Source organism: Pristiophorus japonicus, chromosome 17 (assembly GCF_044704955.1).
Source record: "Pristiophorus japonicus isolate sPriJap1 chromosome 17, sPriJap1.hap1, whole genome shotgun sequence".
NCBI lineage: Eukaryota > Metazoa > Chordata > Chondrichthyes > Pristiophoridae > Pristiophorus > Pristiophorus japonicus.
Genome location: NC_091993.1, coordinates 27,027,243 through 27,043,142, shown reverse-complemented (window position 1 = coordinate 27,043,142; position 15,900 = coordinate 27,027,243). Strand labels below are relative to the sequence as shown.

At 47.8% G+C, this 15,900-nt stretch overlaps 1 protein-coding gene across 1 annotated transcript in view; it reads right to left on the bottom strand.

The window, feature by feature from the left end:
* The window catches only part of itga11a (integrin, alpha 11a), a 176,434-nt gene that overhangs the window by 108,699 nt on the left and 51,835 nt on the right, over positions 1 to 15,900 (bottom strand). The window contains exons 3-4 of the mRNA XM_070858509.1: positions 8,355 to 8,464; positions 6,387 to 6,478 (exon numbers count right to left, since the gene is read on the bottom strand). Of these exons, the coding sequence (XP_070714610.1) occupies positions 6,387 to 6,478; positions 8,355 to 8,464 (202 nt within the window). The remainder of the gene's footprint in view (positions 1 to 6,386; positions 6,479 to 8,354; positions 8,465 to 15,900) is intronic.

Here is a 15,900-nt window from a genome sequence, read left to right as displayed (position 1 = left end):
TTGAGGATGTTTCCAGTAGAGTGGTCAAGGGAGAACCAGATGATGTGGTATATTTGGACTTTCAGAAGGCTTTCGACAAAGTCCCACACAAGGGATTAATGTGCAAAGTTAAAGCACATGGGATTGGGGGTAGTGTGCTGACGTGGATTGAGAACTGGTTGGCAGACAGGAAGCAAAGAGTAGGATTAAATGGGTACTTTTCAGAATGGCAGGCAGTGATTAGTGGGGTACCGCAAGGTTCTGTGCTGGGGCCCCAGCTGTTTACACTGTACATTAATGATTTAGACGAGGGGATTAAATGTAGTATCTCCAAATTTGCGGATGACACTAAGTTGGGTGGCAGTGTGAGCTGCGAGGAGGATGCTATGAGGCTGCAGAGTGACTTGGATAGGTTAGGTGAGTGGGCAAATGCATGGCAGATGAAGTATAATGTGGATAAATGTGAGGTTATCCACTTTGGTGGTAAAAACAGAGAGACAGACTATTATCTGAATGGTGACAGATTAGGAAAAGGGGAGGTGCAATGAGACCTGGGTGTCATGGTACATCAGTCATTGAAGGTTGGCATGCAGGTACAGCAGGAGGTTAAGAAAGCAAATGGCATGTTGGCCTTCATAGCGAGGGGATTTGAGTACAGGGGCAGGGAGGTGTTTCTACAGTTGTACAGGGCCTTGGTGAGGCCACACCTGGAATATTGTGTACAGTTTTGGTCTCCTAACTTGAGGAAGGACATTCTTGCTATTGAGGGAGTGCAGCGAAGGTTCACCAGACTGATTCCCGGGATGGTGGGACTGACCTATCAAGAAAGACTGGATCAACTGGGCTTGTATTCACTGGAGTTCAGAAGAATGAGAGGGGACCTCATAGAAATGTTTAAAATTCTGACGGGTTTAGACAGGTTAGATGCAGGAAGAATGTTTCCAATGTTGGGGAAGTCCAGAACCAGAGGTCACAGTCTAAGGATAAGGGGTAAGCCATTTAGGACCGAGATGAGGAGAAACTTCTTCACCCAGAGAGTGGTGAACCTGTGGAATTCTCTACCACAGAAAGTTGTTGAGGCCAATTCACTAAATATATTCAAAAGGGTGTTAGATGAAGTCCTTACTACTAGGGGGATCAAGGGGTATGGCGAGAAAGCAGGAAGGGGGTACTGAAGTTGCATGTTCAGCCATGAACTCATTGAATGGCGGTGCAGGCTAGAAGGGCCGAATGGCCTACTCCTGCACCTATTTTCTATGTTTCTATGTTTCTATGAGAGGCGAGGGCCCAGGGGCAGCACGGGCCAGCCCACACTGCGATATATGTGTGCGCACTAGGTCCGTGCAGCAGAGCTGGTCTCCAGTCGTCTTGGTTAATCCTTGCCACTGGATCAAGACCTAGCTCTGTCGGGCCCGTGTGGTGACTGGTGTGCAACGGTCACCACATGTTTAAAAAATCCACGCACAGGCATCTTCCACCCTTCAGGATGTAGTTCGGACCTGGAATATTAGGTCCTTCATTGAAACACCTGTGAACTCATACCTTTTTGACGTGGAAGCAAGTCATCCTCAATACGAGGGACTGCCTATGATGATGACTGGCAGAGTGGGGTCAGCTGGGAGGAATTTCCTGGCCCGTCATTTTATTCGGCCCATTGTGCCTGTGCGGCTCTTCGAAAGATTGATCCAATTAGTCTCACGCCCCTGCTCTTTCCCCATAACCTTGCAAAATTTTCCTTTTCAAGCCGATATCTAATTTCCTTTGGAAGATCGCTATCGAATGTGCTTCCACCACCCTTTCAGGCAGCGCGTTCCAGATCACAACAACTCGCTGCGTAAATAAATGTCTTCATATCAGCCGCCTGGTTCTTTTGCCCATTATCTTAAATCTGTGTCCTTTGGTTACTGACCTCGCTGCCGGTGGAAACAGTTTCTCCTTATTTACTCTATCAAAACCCCTCATAATTTTGAACACCTCTATTAAATCTCCACATAAAAGGTTACGGCATGAGATAAAAGTTCACAGGGTTGGGGGTAATATAATAGCATGGATAGAGGATTGGCTAGCTAACAGAGAACAGAAAGTCAGGATAAATGGTTCATTCTCGGGTTGGCAATCAGTAACTAGTGGGGTGCCGCAGGGATCAGTGCTGGGACCCCAACTATTTACAATCTATATTAGCAACTTGGAAGAAGGGACCATGTAACGTAGCCAAGTTTGCTGATGATACAAAGATGGGAGGAAAAGCAATGTGTGAGGAGGACACAAAAAATCTGCAAAAGGACATAGACAGGCTAAGTGAGTGGGCAAAAATTTGGCAGATGGAGTATAATGTTGGAAAGTGTGAGGTCATGCACTTTGGCAGAAAAAAAATCAAAGGGCAAGATATTATTTAAATAGAGAAAGATTGCAAAGTGTCGCAGTACAGCGGGAACTGGGGGAACTTGTGCATGAAACACAAAAGGAGAGTATGCAGGTACAGCAAGTGATCAGGAAGGCCAATGGTATCTTGGCCTTTATTGCAAAGGGGATGGAGCATAAAAGTAGGGAAGTCTTGATACAGCTATATAAAGTATTGATGAGGCCACACCTGGAATACTGCGTGCAGTTTTGCTTTCCATATTTATGAAAGGATATACTTGCTTTGGAGGCAGTTCAGAGAAGGTTCACTAGGTTGATTCCGGGGATGAGGGGGTTGACTTATGAGAAAAGGTTGAGTAGGTTGGGCCTCTACTCATTGGAATTCAGAAGAATGAGAAGTGATCTTATCGAAACATATAAGATTATGAGGGGGCTTGACAAGGTGAATGCAGAGAGGATGTTTCCACTGATGGAGGAGACTAGAACTAGAGGGCATGATCTTCGAATAAGGGACCGCCCATTTAAAACAGAGATGAGGAGAAATTTCTTCTCTCAGAGGGTTGTAAATCTGTGGAATTCGCTGCCTCAGAGAGCTGTGGAAGCTGGGACATTGAATAAATTTAAGACAGAAATAGACAGTTTCTGAAACTATAAGGGGATAAGGCGTTATGGGGAGCGGACGGGGAAGTGGAGCTGAGTCCATGATCAGATCAGCCATTATCTTATTGAATGGTGGAGCAGGCTCGAGGAGCAGTATGGCCTACTCTTGTTCCTATTTCTTATGTTCTTATGTGTCTAATGTCAGCTGGGGCTCAGTGGGCAGCACATGCGCCTCTGGGTCAGAAGATTGAGGGTTCAAGTCCCACTCCAGAGACTTGAGCACCAAAAATCTAGGCGGACACTCCCAGTGCAGTGCTGAGGGAGTGCTGCACTGTCAGAGGAGCCGTCTTTAAGATGAGAAGTTAAACCGAGGCCTCGTCTGCTCTCTCATGTGGATGTAAAGGATCCCTTGGCACTATTTCGAGGAAGAGCAGGTGAGTTATCCCTGGTGTCCTTGGCCAATATTTATCACTCAATCCACACAACAAAAAAAAAGATTATCTCGTCATTATCACATTGCTGTTTGTGGGAGCTTGCTGTGCACAAACTGGCTGCCGTGTTTCCTACATTACAACAGTGACTACACTTCAAAAGTACTTCATTGGCTGTAAAGTGCTTTGAGAAGTCCAGTGGTCATGAAAGGCGCTATATAAATCCAAGTCTATCTTTTAACCTTCTCTGCCAAATGGAGAACAATCCCAGCTTCTCTAGTCAACTGAACTAACACACACACACGGCTGAACACACATGGCTGAAGTACCTTGAGTTAACAGCAGCATCAGATGATGTTAGTTCAACTGCCACGCTCTGTCAGAATCAGGAACCCAGGCAATTTAAATAAATATTCGGCAAGAAAAACAACAGAAGTGGGTGGAAAGAAATAGCCTGCACTGAAGTCAATTGGAAGGTGGAAAATGAATTCTTAACTGCTGTTGGTATGCCTGTTGGTAAAGGCAACAGCCAGGGTGGCAGTGAGGCACAGACCTACCAAGGTCCCACGCTCAACCTCCAGTCCCTGCTGAGCTAGAGGGTGTCCGAGCCAGCGCTATACTTCGAGCTGTTGCATTTGGCTTCAATCTGCTTTGGGCCAGGGAAGGGAAATTTCAGCTTGGGATTTTACATAACATAAGAAATAGGAGCAGGAGTCGGCCATTCAGCCCCTCGAGTCAGCTCCGCCATTCAATAAGATCATGGCTGATCTGATCATGGACTCAGCTCCACTTCACTGTCCGATCCCCATAACCCTGGACTCCCTTATCGTTCAAAAATCTGTCTATCTCCGCTTTAAATATATTCAGTGACCCAGCCTCCACAGCTCTCTGGGGCAGAGAATTCCACAGATTTACAACCCTCAGAGAAGAAATTCCTCCTCATCTCAGTTTTAAATGGGTGGCCCCTTATTCTAAGACTATGCCCCCTAGTTTTAGTTCCCCCTATGAGTGGAAATATCCTCTCTGCATCCACCTTGTCGAGCCCCCTCATTATCTTATGTGTTTCAATAAGATCACCTCTCATTCTTCTGAACTCCAATGAGTATAGGCCCAACCTACTCAACCTATCTTCATAAGTCAGCCCCCTCATCTCCGGAATCAACCTAGTGAAACTTCTCTGAACAGCTTCCAATGCAAGTATATCCTTTCTTAAACACGGAGACCAAAACTGTACACAGTACTCCAGGTGTGGCCTCACCAATACCCTCTGAGAGAAGAAATTCCTCCTCATCATTTTAAATGGGCAACCCCTTATCCTGAAACTATGCCCCCTAGTTCGAGATTCCCCCACGAGGGGAAACATCCTCTCTGCATCTACCTTGTCGAGCCCCCTCACACACCAAGGTGGATCTTGGCTTTGTGCGATAGTGTTAAATGGGTGACAGCAGCGAGGCAGCAGCCTGCTCTACATCTCTCCCGAAGGCTTCAGTGGAAATTACACTTGGGAGAGACTCGCTCTCACCCGCCCCGCACCATCACGCTGGGATCTGTCGCGGGAATTTTCAGGTACAGTGTCCTTTGATGTTTTTGCTGCAGCAAGTCCCACAAACATCAACAAAATGGGCGACGGATTGAACACATTTTTTTCCCCCCGGTGGTGTTGATTGAGAGTTGGATGTTGGTCAGCTCATCGGGACAACTCCCTACTCTTTGAGTGGTACCTTGGAATCCCTGGCATCCACCCGAACAGGTCGACAGGTCCTTGGCTGAAGGTCTCATCCAGAGGATGGCGGCCCCGACTGGAAACCATGTGGATATTGGGCGGGGACAGGATCGGCGCCTAGCTCTGGTCAATTACAGCCCTCGCCACGTGTAGTGGTTGAATTGGGGCCAGCAACCCAAATGATTCAATACCCAGCTGATTCTTACGAGATTCTTTGTTCCCATGACGCCCAGCTCTGCTGCCACTGTAATTGGCTGATTAATCCATTGTGTTCCCTCTCCTGTTCCCCGGTCCCATTACTTAGTTACATTAATTGCACGACACTGATTTAGTTCCATTTGTTTAGTCTGGAAGCTATGCTATAAAAGGAGCTCTACCCAACACCAACCAACAACTGGATGGCTCCTATCGACAGATGAGATTGATAAAGAGCAGGCTCAGTGTACCATGGATTTCTTGTAGTAATAAAATTAATGGATGGGAAATTGTGTAGGCCGAGATTGGGTGTGGTGACCTCTGGGATCTAATCCCCATATCCACTGTTATTGCAGGAAGCTCTGTTCTGGGAATGCTGAATCAAAATTTACCACATAATGTAATTACTGATGTAACACAAGATATTCATGAATACCACAGTCACAGATTTATTTTGTCCTTAAAAGCGTTATTAATGGATGCTGTAGATGAGCACATTCAAATTTTATTTGTGAGTGCAACTACTTATAGCTTGTCTCAGAGATTTTTGCTTGTCTCAGAGAAGGTCGTGGGTTCAAGTCCCACTCCAGAGACTTGAGCACATAATCTAGGCTGAAACTCCCAGTGCAGTGCTGAGGGAGCGCTGCACTGTCGAGGTGCCGTCTTTCGGATAAGACGTTAAACCGCGGCCTCATCTGCCCTCGCAGGTGGACGTAAAAGATCCCATGGTACTATTGTGAAGAAGGGCAGGAGAGATATCCCTGGTGTTCTGGCCTATATTTATCTCTGAACCAATGTCACTAAAACCAGATTATCTGGTCATTATCACATTGCTGTTTGTGGGAGTTTGCTGTGCGTAAATTGGCTGCTGCGTTTCCCACATTACAACAGTGACTACACTTCAAAAGTTGCTTGTTGGCACAACCTGAGTAAAAGAAAAGCTTGTATTTATATAGCGCCTTTCATGACCACCGGACGTCCCAAAGCGCTTTACAGCCACTGAAGTTCTTTTGAAATATGTGGAAGGGACGATATCAATGCAAGTACCTTTCTTTCCTTATAACAACATTTTAAAATAAACGATAGCTGTTCCTTACCACAAAGGAGTGGTCCTCAGGGTTACTGGTCAACGTCATTCCAAGCCGCATATTGTCTTTATGCTCCGACACAAAAGGGAGGGATACTCTTCCTTGTATGAATAAAATGGCAGTAGATTAGATAAACCTGAAGCCAGCAGAACTCTGCTTTAAACGGATATTGTCCCAAGCCTCTTTTTAATTACAATTTTCTCCCCACTCTCTCATCCAGGGATATGGTTAAACATTCACTCCTTCCACCACCGGTGCACCGTGGCTGCAGTGTGTACCATCTACAAGATGCACTGCAACAACTCGCCAAGGCTCCTTCGGCAGCACCTCCCAAACCCACAACCTCTACCACCTAGAAGGACAAGGGCAGCAGGCGCATGGGAACACCATCACCTCCAAGTTCCCCTCCAAGTCACACAGCATCCTGACTTGGAAATATATCGGCCGTTCCTTCATCGTCGCTGGGTCACAATCCTGGAACTCCCTCCCTAACAGCACTGTGGGAGCACCTTCAACACACGGACTGCAGCGGTTCAAGAAGGCGGCTCACCACCACCTTCTCAAGGGGCAACTAGGGATGGACAATAAATGCTGGGCCTTGCCAGCGACACCCACATCCCAGGAAAAAATGTAAAAAATACTGGCTCGAATATTAATTTAAATTTAAATAACAGTTTAATTTGTTTTTGAACCAAATAATTATAACGTTTTAAAACCATTTTTGTTTAGTATTATTCTGATATTATTTCTGGGAAATGCAATAAATATGCTTTATCATGCATGCTTTGTGAAACTAACATGTATTTTTCAGCCGATTGATCTCATGTTAGAAATAACCCACCCAAACGACCATTCTTCACCACCTAGATAGCACTGTTGACAGGCTGTTCGAATGTGGACGGCAGAGCCTTTTTCAAAGTTCATTAACAGGAAATGGGCGTCGCTGGCAAGGCCGGCATTTATTGCCCATCCCCTAATCGTTCTCAAGAAGGTGGTGGTGAGCTGCCATCTTGAATACAACTGAGTATCTCGCTGGGCCACTTCAGAGGGCAGTTAAGAGTCAACCACATTGCTGTAGGTCTGGAGTCACATATAGGCCAGACCGGGTAAGGACAGCAGATTTCCTTCCCTAAAGGACATTAGTGAACCAGATGGGTTTTTAACGACAATCAGTTAGTTCAATGGAGGCCATTACAGACACCAGCTTTTTATTCCAGCCTATTCCTGCCCTCGCCAACTGTACTTTTTGGCAGAGGGTAACTGGACGGGTGCTCATGAGCCAGATGTCTGGCTATTTCCGCCTCCTCTGTGGCCTATGGGGCACCGAGACCTTTTATAACATCTTCGCAGCATGGACAAAGAATTGTATCTGGGATCTTTAGGTAGTTTAGTACAGGTTGAACCTCCCTTATCCAGAACCCCTGGGACCTGGCCTGTTCTGGCTAAGGGATTTTTCCGGACGAGGGGTGGTCACATTAAATTGGATGGTACAGGTACTGAGCAAGGGGATATCGGGGCTGGCTGGCTTGGGGCTGGGTGTGCGGCAGAGAGATCATGGGGTGGGGGGTGGATCACGGGGTCAGGCCAGCGATTGCGGGAGTCGGCAGCGAGGAAGGATTTCAATTTGTTCATGTCGGAGTTCTGCGCATGCGCCACCTTGTGGCCAGGAATGGTTCTGGATGAGGGGTGGTTCCAGATAAGGGAGTTCTGGATAAGGGAGATTCAACCCTGTACCACACAGTGCAGTGCACATGATCCCATTGGGGGGGGAAACCATCTCATGTTACTGGAGCTAGGAGTGAGCATCTTCTACATGTAACCCCTGCGCACTGACATTCCTCCTCCCTTTGGGTGGCTCAGTGATCTATAATTGGAACTGTGCAAATTTCCCAGGACATTCATTCTGAGGAGGGATTTTTTTTCCAACAAAAATCGGTTGCTTTACAAGAATCAGTGACATAACAAAATATACAATACCTAGGTTAAGTTTCCCACATCCATAGCTTGTCTGGTTTTTCACCGGGCACCGGTACACATCACCGGTCTTCTTCTTTCCAACGCCAGCCCACGGTGCACCAACTAGAAGCCTAGCACAGAACAAGAGAAAGAAAACAGGTACATCGGGATTGGCAAGATAGAATTACATAGAACGTACGGCACCAAAGCAGGCCATTCGGCCCAACTGGTCCGTGCCGGTGTTTATGCTCCACACCAACCTCCTCCCACCCTACCCCATCTCACCCCATCAGCATAACCTTCTATTTTGTTCTCCCTCATGTGTCCGCTGTGGCTCAGTGGGTAGCACTCTCACCTCTCAGTCAGAAGGTTGTGGGTTCAAGTCCCACTCCAGGGACTTGAGCACATAAATCTAGGCTGGCACTCCCAGTGCAATGCTGAAGGAATGCTGCACTTTCGGAAGTGCCGTCTTTCAGATGAGATGTTAAACCAAGGCCCTGTCTGTGCTCTCAGGTGGATGTAAAAGATCCCACGGCACTATTTCGAAGAAGAGCAAGGGAGTTATCCCCAGTGTCCTGGCTAATAATTATCTCTCAATCAACAAAATGAAAATAGATTATCTGCTCATGATCACATTACTGTTTGTGGGAGCAAATTGGCTGCTGCGTTTCCCACATTACAACAGTGACTACACTCCAAAAGTACTTCATTGGCTGTAAAGTGCTTTGAGACATCCGGTGGCCATGAAAGGCGCCATATAAATGCAAATCTTTCTTTTTCTCCCAAGCCACAGTGGTGAATAACTGTAAATATGTAAATGATGCCCAGTGGGATTTATGACTGGTGGTAGTGTGAGGTGGGCAGAACCGGTCATTCGAGAAGTACAGCATTCCGTCGTTGAATTATTGGGGGCCAATTTTGAACTCTTCTCCTGGCGCCTGGTTAAAATCAAAGGCTGGTGAATCTTTGGAACTTTGTGGATGCTGAATCATTGAGTGTATTCAAGAATGAGATCGATATATATTTGGACACTAGGGGAATCAAGGGATATAGGGATAGGGTGGGAACATGGAGTTGAGGTCAAAGATCAGACATGATCTTATTGATCGAGGGGCTGAATGGCCTACTCCTGCTCCTATTCTCTCGAGTTAAGAAGAATGAGAGGTGATCTCCTTGAAACCTGCAAAATTCTTACAGGGCTTGACAGGGTAGATGCAGGGAGGATGTTTCCTCCTGGCTGGGGAGCCTAGGACCGGGCCACAGAATAAGGGGTCGGCCATTTAGGACTGAGATGAGAAGAAATTTCTTCACTCAGAGGGTGGTGAATCTTTGAAATTCTCTACCCCAGGGGGCTGTGGAGGCTCAGTCTTTGAGTATATTCAAGACAGAGATCGCTAGCTTTTTGGATATTAAGGGAATCAAGGGATATGGGGATCGGGCAGGAAAGTATAGTTGAGGTAAAAGATCAGCCATTATCTCACTGAATGGCAGAGCAGGCTCGAGGGGCCAAATGGCCGACTCCTGCTCCTAATTCTTATGTTGTTATTTCTTAGGTTCTTATGTAATCATCATCATAGGCGGTCCCGAGAACGAAGATGACTTGCTTCCACATGGGTTCACAGATGTTTCAATGAAGGACCTAATATTCCAGTCTTGAACTCCAATTGAAGGGTGGAAGATGCCTGTGCGTGGATTTTTTTCACGTGAGGTGGCCATTGCACACCAGCCACCACATGGGTTTGACAGAGCTAGGTATTGGTCCAGTGGCAAGGGTTAACCAGGACGACTGGAGACCTGCTCTGCTGCACGGACCTAGTGTGCGCAGATATCGCAGTGTGGGCTGGCCCGTGCTGCCCCTGGGCCCTCGCCTCTTCTGGGCCCCGTAATATGTAATATAGGTCAACTGATCAGACATCTAGATAAAACAGCTACAGTTTCCCTTTAAGTATTTTTCCAAGGAAAAAATTTATTTTTTCAGTAGACAAGACTGAGGCCCATCAACAGTAAAAAACAAACCTAAATCCAATTCCCTGTTGGGAAAGTTCCTCAGCTTAAAACACAACTCGGCTTTCCAGCACAGTCTGGAGCAACAGGATTCCGACTGAGAGCCATGCAGGGCAGCGCTAGGCTTTGCATCTTATAAATAGTTCCTGCTTGGCATCTGAACTGAACTTAGAAGATGAAAGATATATGTTCCAAAGTGATATTGGACGCCATCGCCTCAGCTGTGTAAATACCGGGGGACCCAAAGGAAATAATTCTGAGCAATAGAATGTCGAGAGATACTCTTATTTCACTTAAATAGCTTAGCAAGAAATACTGTATAAAAAAAAGAAAGACTTGCATTTATATAGCGCCTTTCACGACCACTAGACGTTTACAGCCAATGGAGTACATTTTGGAGTGTAGTCACTGTTGTAATGTGGGAAATGCGGCAGCCAATTTGCGCACAGCAAGCTCCCACAAACAGCAATGTGATAATGACCAGATAATCTGCTTCACTGTGCCCCCCTCACTGTGCCCCCCACTCACTGTGCCCCCCCTCACTGTGCCCTCCCCTCATTGTGCCCCCCTCCCTGTGCCCCCCTCACTGTGCCCCCCCCTCATTGTGCCCCGCTCCCTGTGCCCCCCTTCCCTGTGCCCCCCCTCACTGTGCCCCCCCCTCCCTGTGCCCCCCCTCACTGTGCCCCCCCTTACTGTCCCCCCCTCACTGTGCCCCCCCCCTCACTGCTCCCCCCTCATTGAGTGCCCCCCCTCCGTCCTTCACGGGACCTGTGCTGTATTTTCCTGCTCTATCAACAACTCAATTGTATCCTTTATTGTCTGTAATGTTTGACATTCTTGTGGAATGATGTGAGCGGTATGAAGTGGAACAATTTTCCATGTTTACAATTTGATCCAACCTGAGAAAGCATCCCAACTGCGCCAGGGTGAGGTTGATGTGGGGACTGGAGGAATGCAGCAGATCAGAAATGATTGCTGCAGTCTGTGTGGCTGGTTTCAGCTTCACTGATCCCCTCAACCAGCTTTACCGGCAAATATCGACCTGGTCCCTTTTAGAGTTTGCCACCACTGCGCACCTCCACTGCCTCCTTGGTCTACATATTCACTGACCTCGCGATTATTATATATGTTTTCATTGTATTTACTCTGTACAGCCACCAGAGGGCTCATCCCCTGGAGTTCCAAGGGATCCCATAATGCCTTGGGAGCACAGGTATTTAAGGAGGCCTCACAGGTTGGAGAGGCACTCTGGAGACCTGCAATAAAAGACTAAGGTCACACTTTACTTTGAGCTCACAGTGTTCAGTCTGACTCCTTCTCCATACACAACTGGCGACAAGATACACATAGCGAACCCAAAGATGCAAAGAACAGTGGGCATTCTGGAGAAATTCTCGCAGGGAGATGATTGGGAAACTTTTGTGGAGCGACTCAACCAATACTTTGTGGCCAATGAGCTAGATGGGGAAGAGAGCGCTGCCAAACGAAGGGCGATCCTCCTCACCGTCTGTGGGGCACCAACGTATGGCCTCACGAAGAATCTGCTCACTCCAGCGAAACCCACGGAGAAATCGTATGACGATTTGTGCACACTGGTTCGAGAACATTTGAACCCGAAGGAAAGCATTCTGATGGCGAGGTACCGGTTCTACACCTACAAAAGGTCTGAAGGCCACCCTGCTCCCCTCTTTGGCACGGCGGTGCTGGGAAGCCACTTGGGACCCTTGTCCATAATTTAATACAAATACAGGATCATTGACTTCAGTCTCGCGTGACACATTTGCGCGATTATGGTATGCACTTTGTTGAAGCCGCCTGCTCCCAGGCATCGTAATGATGAAAGCGATAGCCAGATCCCACGTGTGGTGGCCCGGTATCGATGCGGACTTAGAGTCCTGCGTTCACAGATGTAATACATGCTCGCAGTTAAGCAATGTACCCAGGGAGGCGCCGCTAAGTTTATGGTCTTGGCCCTCCAAACCATGGCCTAGGGTACACGTCGACTATGCAAGCCCGTTCTTGGGTAAAATGTTCCTTGTGGTTGTAGACGCATGCTCCAAGTGGATTGAATGTGAGATAATGTCGGCTAGCACGTCCGCTGCCACCACTGAAAGCCTGCGGGCCATGTTTGCCACACACGGCTTACCTGATGTCGTGGTGAGCGACAACGGGCTATGGTTTACCAGTGCTGAGTTAAAAGAATTCATGACCTGTAACGGGATCAAACATGTCACATCTGCCCCGGTTAAACCAGCGTCCAATGGTCAGGCAGAGAAAGCAGTGCAAACCATCAAGCAAGGCTTGAAGAGGGTAACTGAAGGCTCACTGCAGACTCGCCTATCCAGAGTCCTGCTTAGCTTCCACACGAGACCACACTCACTCACTGGGATCCCACCTGCTGAACTGCTCATGAAAAGAGCACTTAAGACAAGGCTCTCGTTAGTTCACCCTGATCTACATGAACAGGTAGCGAGCAGGCGGCTTCAACAAAGTGCATACCATGATAGTGCAAATGTATCACACGAGATTGAAGTCAATGATCCTGTATGTGTATTAAATTATGGGCAAGGTCCCAAGTGGCTTCCCGGCACTGTCGTGGCCAAAGAGGGGAGCAGGGTGTTTCGGGTCAAACTTTCAAATGGACTCATTCACCAGAAACACTTGGACCAAATCAAACTCAGATTCACGGTTACTACCCTGAGCAACCCACCTTGGACCCTACCTTTTTTGATCCCCCAACATACACACCAGTGGCAACCGGCACCACGGTTGACCATGAAGCAGAACCCATCATCCACAGCAGCCCAGCAGGACCCAACACACCAGGCAGCCCAACAAGGCCAGCTGCACAGCAGCCCAGCGAGGGCCCAACAAATGATTCAACAACACCAGCTTTCAACCAGGGCAAGAAGGACCCCAGATCGACTCACATTTTAAATAGTTATACTATTGACTTTGGCGGGGAGTGTTGTTTTATATATATATATATATATACTTGTATTTACTCTGTACAGCCACCAGAGGGCTCATCCCCTGGAGTCCCAAGAGATCCCATAATCCCTTGGGAGCACAGGTATTCAAGGAGGGTGTACAGGTTGGAGAGGCACTCTGGAGATCTGCAATAAAAGACTAAGGTCACACTTTACTTTGAGCTCACAGTGTTCAGTCTGACTCTTACTCCATACACAACAGTGATAAAGTCATTAACCTTTCCTTCTGCCTGCAATTGGAGCGGATGGACTTGTTCTCCTTGGAGCAGAGGAGGCTCGATAGAGGTGTTCAAAACCATGAAGGGTTTAGATAGAGTAAATCAAGAGAAACTGTTTCCTGTGGCTGAAGGGTCGGTAACCAGAGATTTATGGTGATTGGCAAAAAAAAGAGGAGCGACAAGGAAAAGCTTTTTTTTACGAAACAAAGTGGTTAAGACTTGGAATGTTCTGCCTGATAGGATGGGGGATATAGATCCAATGGTAGCTTTCAAAATGGAATTGGATAAAAGCTTGAAGGAGAACCAAAAGGCAGGGATATGGGGAACGAGCGGGAAAGTGGTCTAACTGGATGGCTCTTCCAAAGAGCCGTCGCAGACTCGATGGGCCGAATGGCCTCCTTCTGTGATTCCATCATTTTAAGTCACATTATTGTCGAGTGAGTGATTATGTTAAACATTATTAGGTTTTCATTTATCTATACTCCTTCGAATCTTAAATACCTCAATAAGATCTCCTTTTTCCTTCAGTGCATACGTTCCCAGTTTCTGCAACCTCTTCTCCCAAGTGACAACATCAGTCGCGGCTCAGTGAGTAGCACTCTCGCCTCGGAGTCCAAAGGTTGCGGATTCAAGACCTGTTCCAGAGACTTGAGCGCATAATCTAGGCTGACACTCCAGTGCAGTGCTGAGGGAGTCATCATCACCATAGGCAGTCACTCGGAATCGAGGAAGACTTACTTCCACTCCTGAAGTGAGTTCTTTGGTGGTTGTACAATACGAGAGCCACAGACTCTGTCACAGGTGGGACAGATAGTCATTGAGGATAAGGGAGGGTGGGACAGGTTTGCTGCACGCTCTTTCCGCTGCCTGCGCTTAATTTCTGTATGTGCTTGGCGTAGAGACTTGAGGTGCTCAGCACCCTTTCGGATGCACTTCCTCCACTTAGGGTGGTCTTGGGCCAGGGACTCCCAGGTATCAGTGAGGATGTTGCACTTTATCAGGGAGGCCTTGAGGGTGTCCCTGTAGCGTTTCCGCTGCCCACCTTTGGCTCGTTTGACGTGAAGGAGCTCCAAGTAGAGCATTTGCTTTGGGAGTCTCGTGTCTGGCATGCGGACTATGTGGCCTGCCCAGCGGAGCTGATCGAGTGTGATCAGTGCTTCAATACTGGGGATGTTGGCCTGGTCGAGGACACTAACGTTGGTGCGTCTGTCCTCCCAGGGGATTTGTAAGATCTTGCGGAGACATCGTTGGTGGTATTTCTCCAGCAACTTGAGATGTCTACATGGTCCATGTCTCTGAGCCATCCTGGAGAGCAGGTATTACTGCAGCCCTGTAGACCATGAGCTTGGTGGAGGAGTGCTGCACTGTCGAAGGAGCCGTCTTTCAGATGCGATGTTAAACTGAGGCTCATGAAGCCATGAATGTAGTGCCAGAATAACAACAACAACAACTTGCATATATAGAGCTCTTTTAACGTAGTAAAATGTCCCAAGGCGCTTCACAAAAGTGTGATCAAAACAATTTTCCAGCGAGCCACATAAGGGGGTAATAGGGCAGAGCTTGGTCAAAGAGGTAGGTTTTAAGGAGTGTCTTGAAGGAGAAAAGAAAGGTAGAGAGACGGAGAGGTTTAGACAGGGAGTTCCAGAGCTTGGGGCCCAGGCAACAGAAGGCACGGCTGCCAATGGTTAAGCGATTATAATCAGGGCTGCTCAGGAGGGCAGAATTAAAGGAACGCGGGGATCCCAGGGGGGTTGTAGGACTGGACGAGGTTACAGAGATCAGGAATGTTATATATTCCTCACAACTCCACAGCACACACAGACTCCAATAGCTGGAACTATATTACAGGGAGGGAGGAGGCCATGGAGGGATTCAAAAACAAGGATGAGAATTTGAAAATCGAGACAGGAGAGTGGGAAGGTCGAGGAGTGCTGAAGGGTTGGGGTCAGGATTCGGCAGGGCAGAGAACCCGAGAAGGGAGAAATGAAAGGAGGCATGATGACAGGAGAGAGGGGTCTCGGAGGGGTAAAGAGAAAAGAAGTAAAAAAGGGCGCGGAAAAGGTGGGAATAGAAGTGATGGGCTCAGGTCTGGCGTGACAGCTAAAACACGCAGGCGAATGGACACAGAGAACGCTCGAGTTACTTAGGGGCCGATTTTCAGCAAGGCCTCCGCCCGCTCAAGTGCCACCGCTGGCCGCCGAGGTACCGGACGGAACTTTGGGCGGGATAGTCAGGAAGAAGGTCCCTCGAAGGTCGGCAGGCGGCGAGTGGAAGACGTATGCCACCAATTTGGGTGGCAGCGGGCGGAGAGGTGCTAATAATCGGCCCCTTAGAGTTGGTTATGTAGCGAGATTA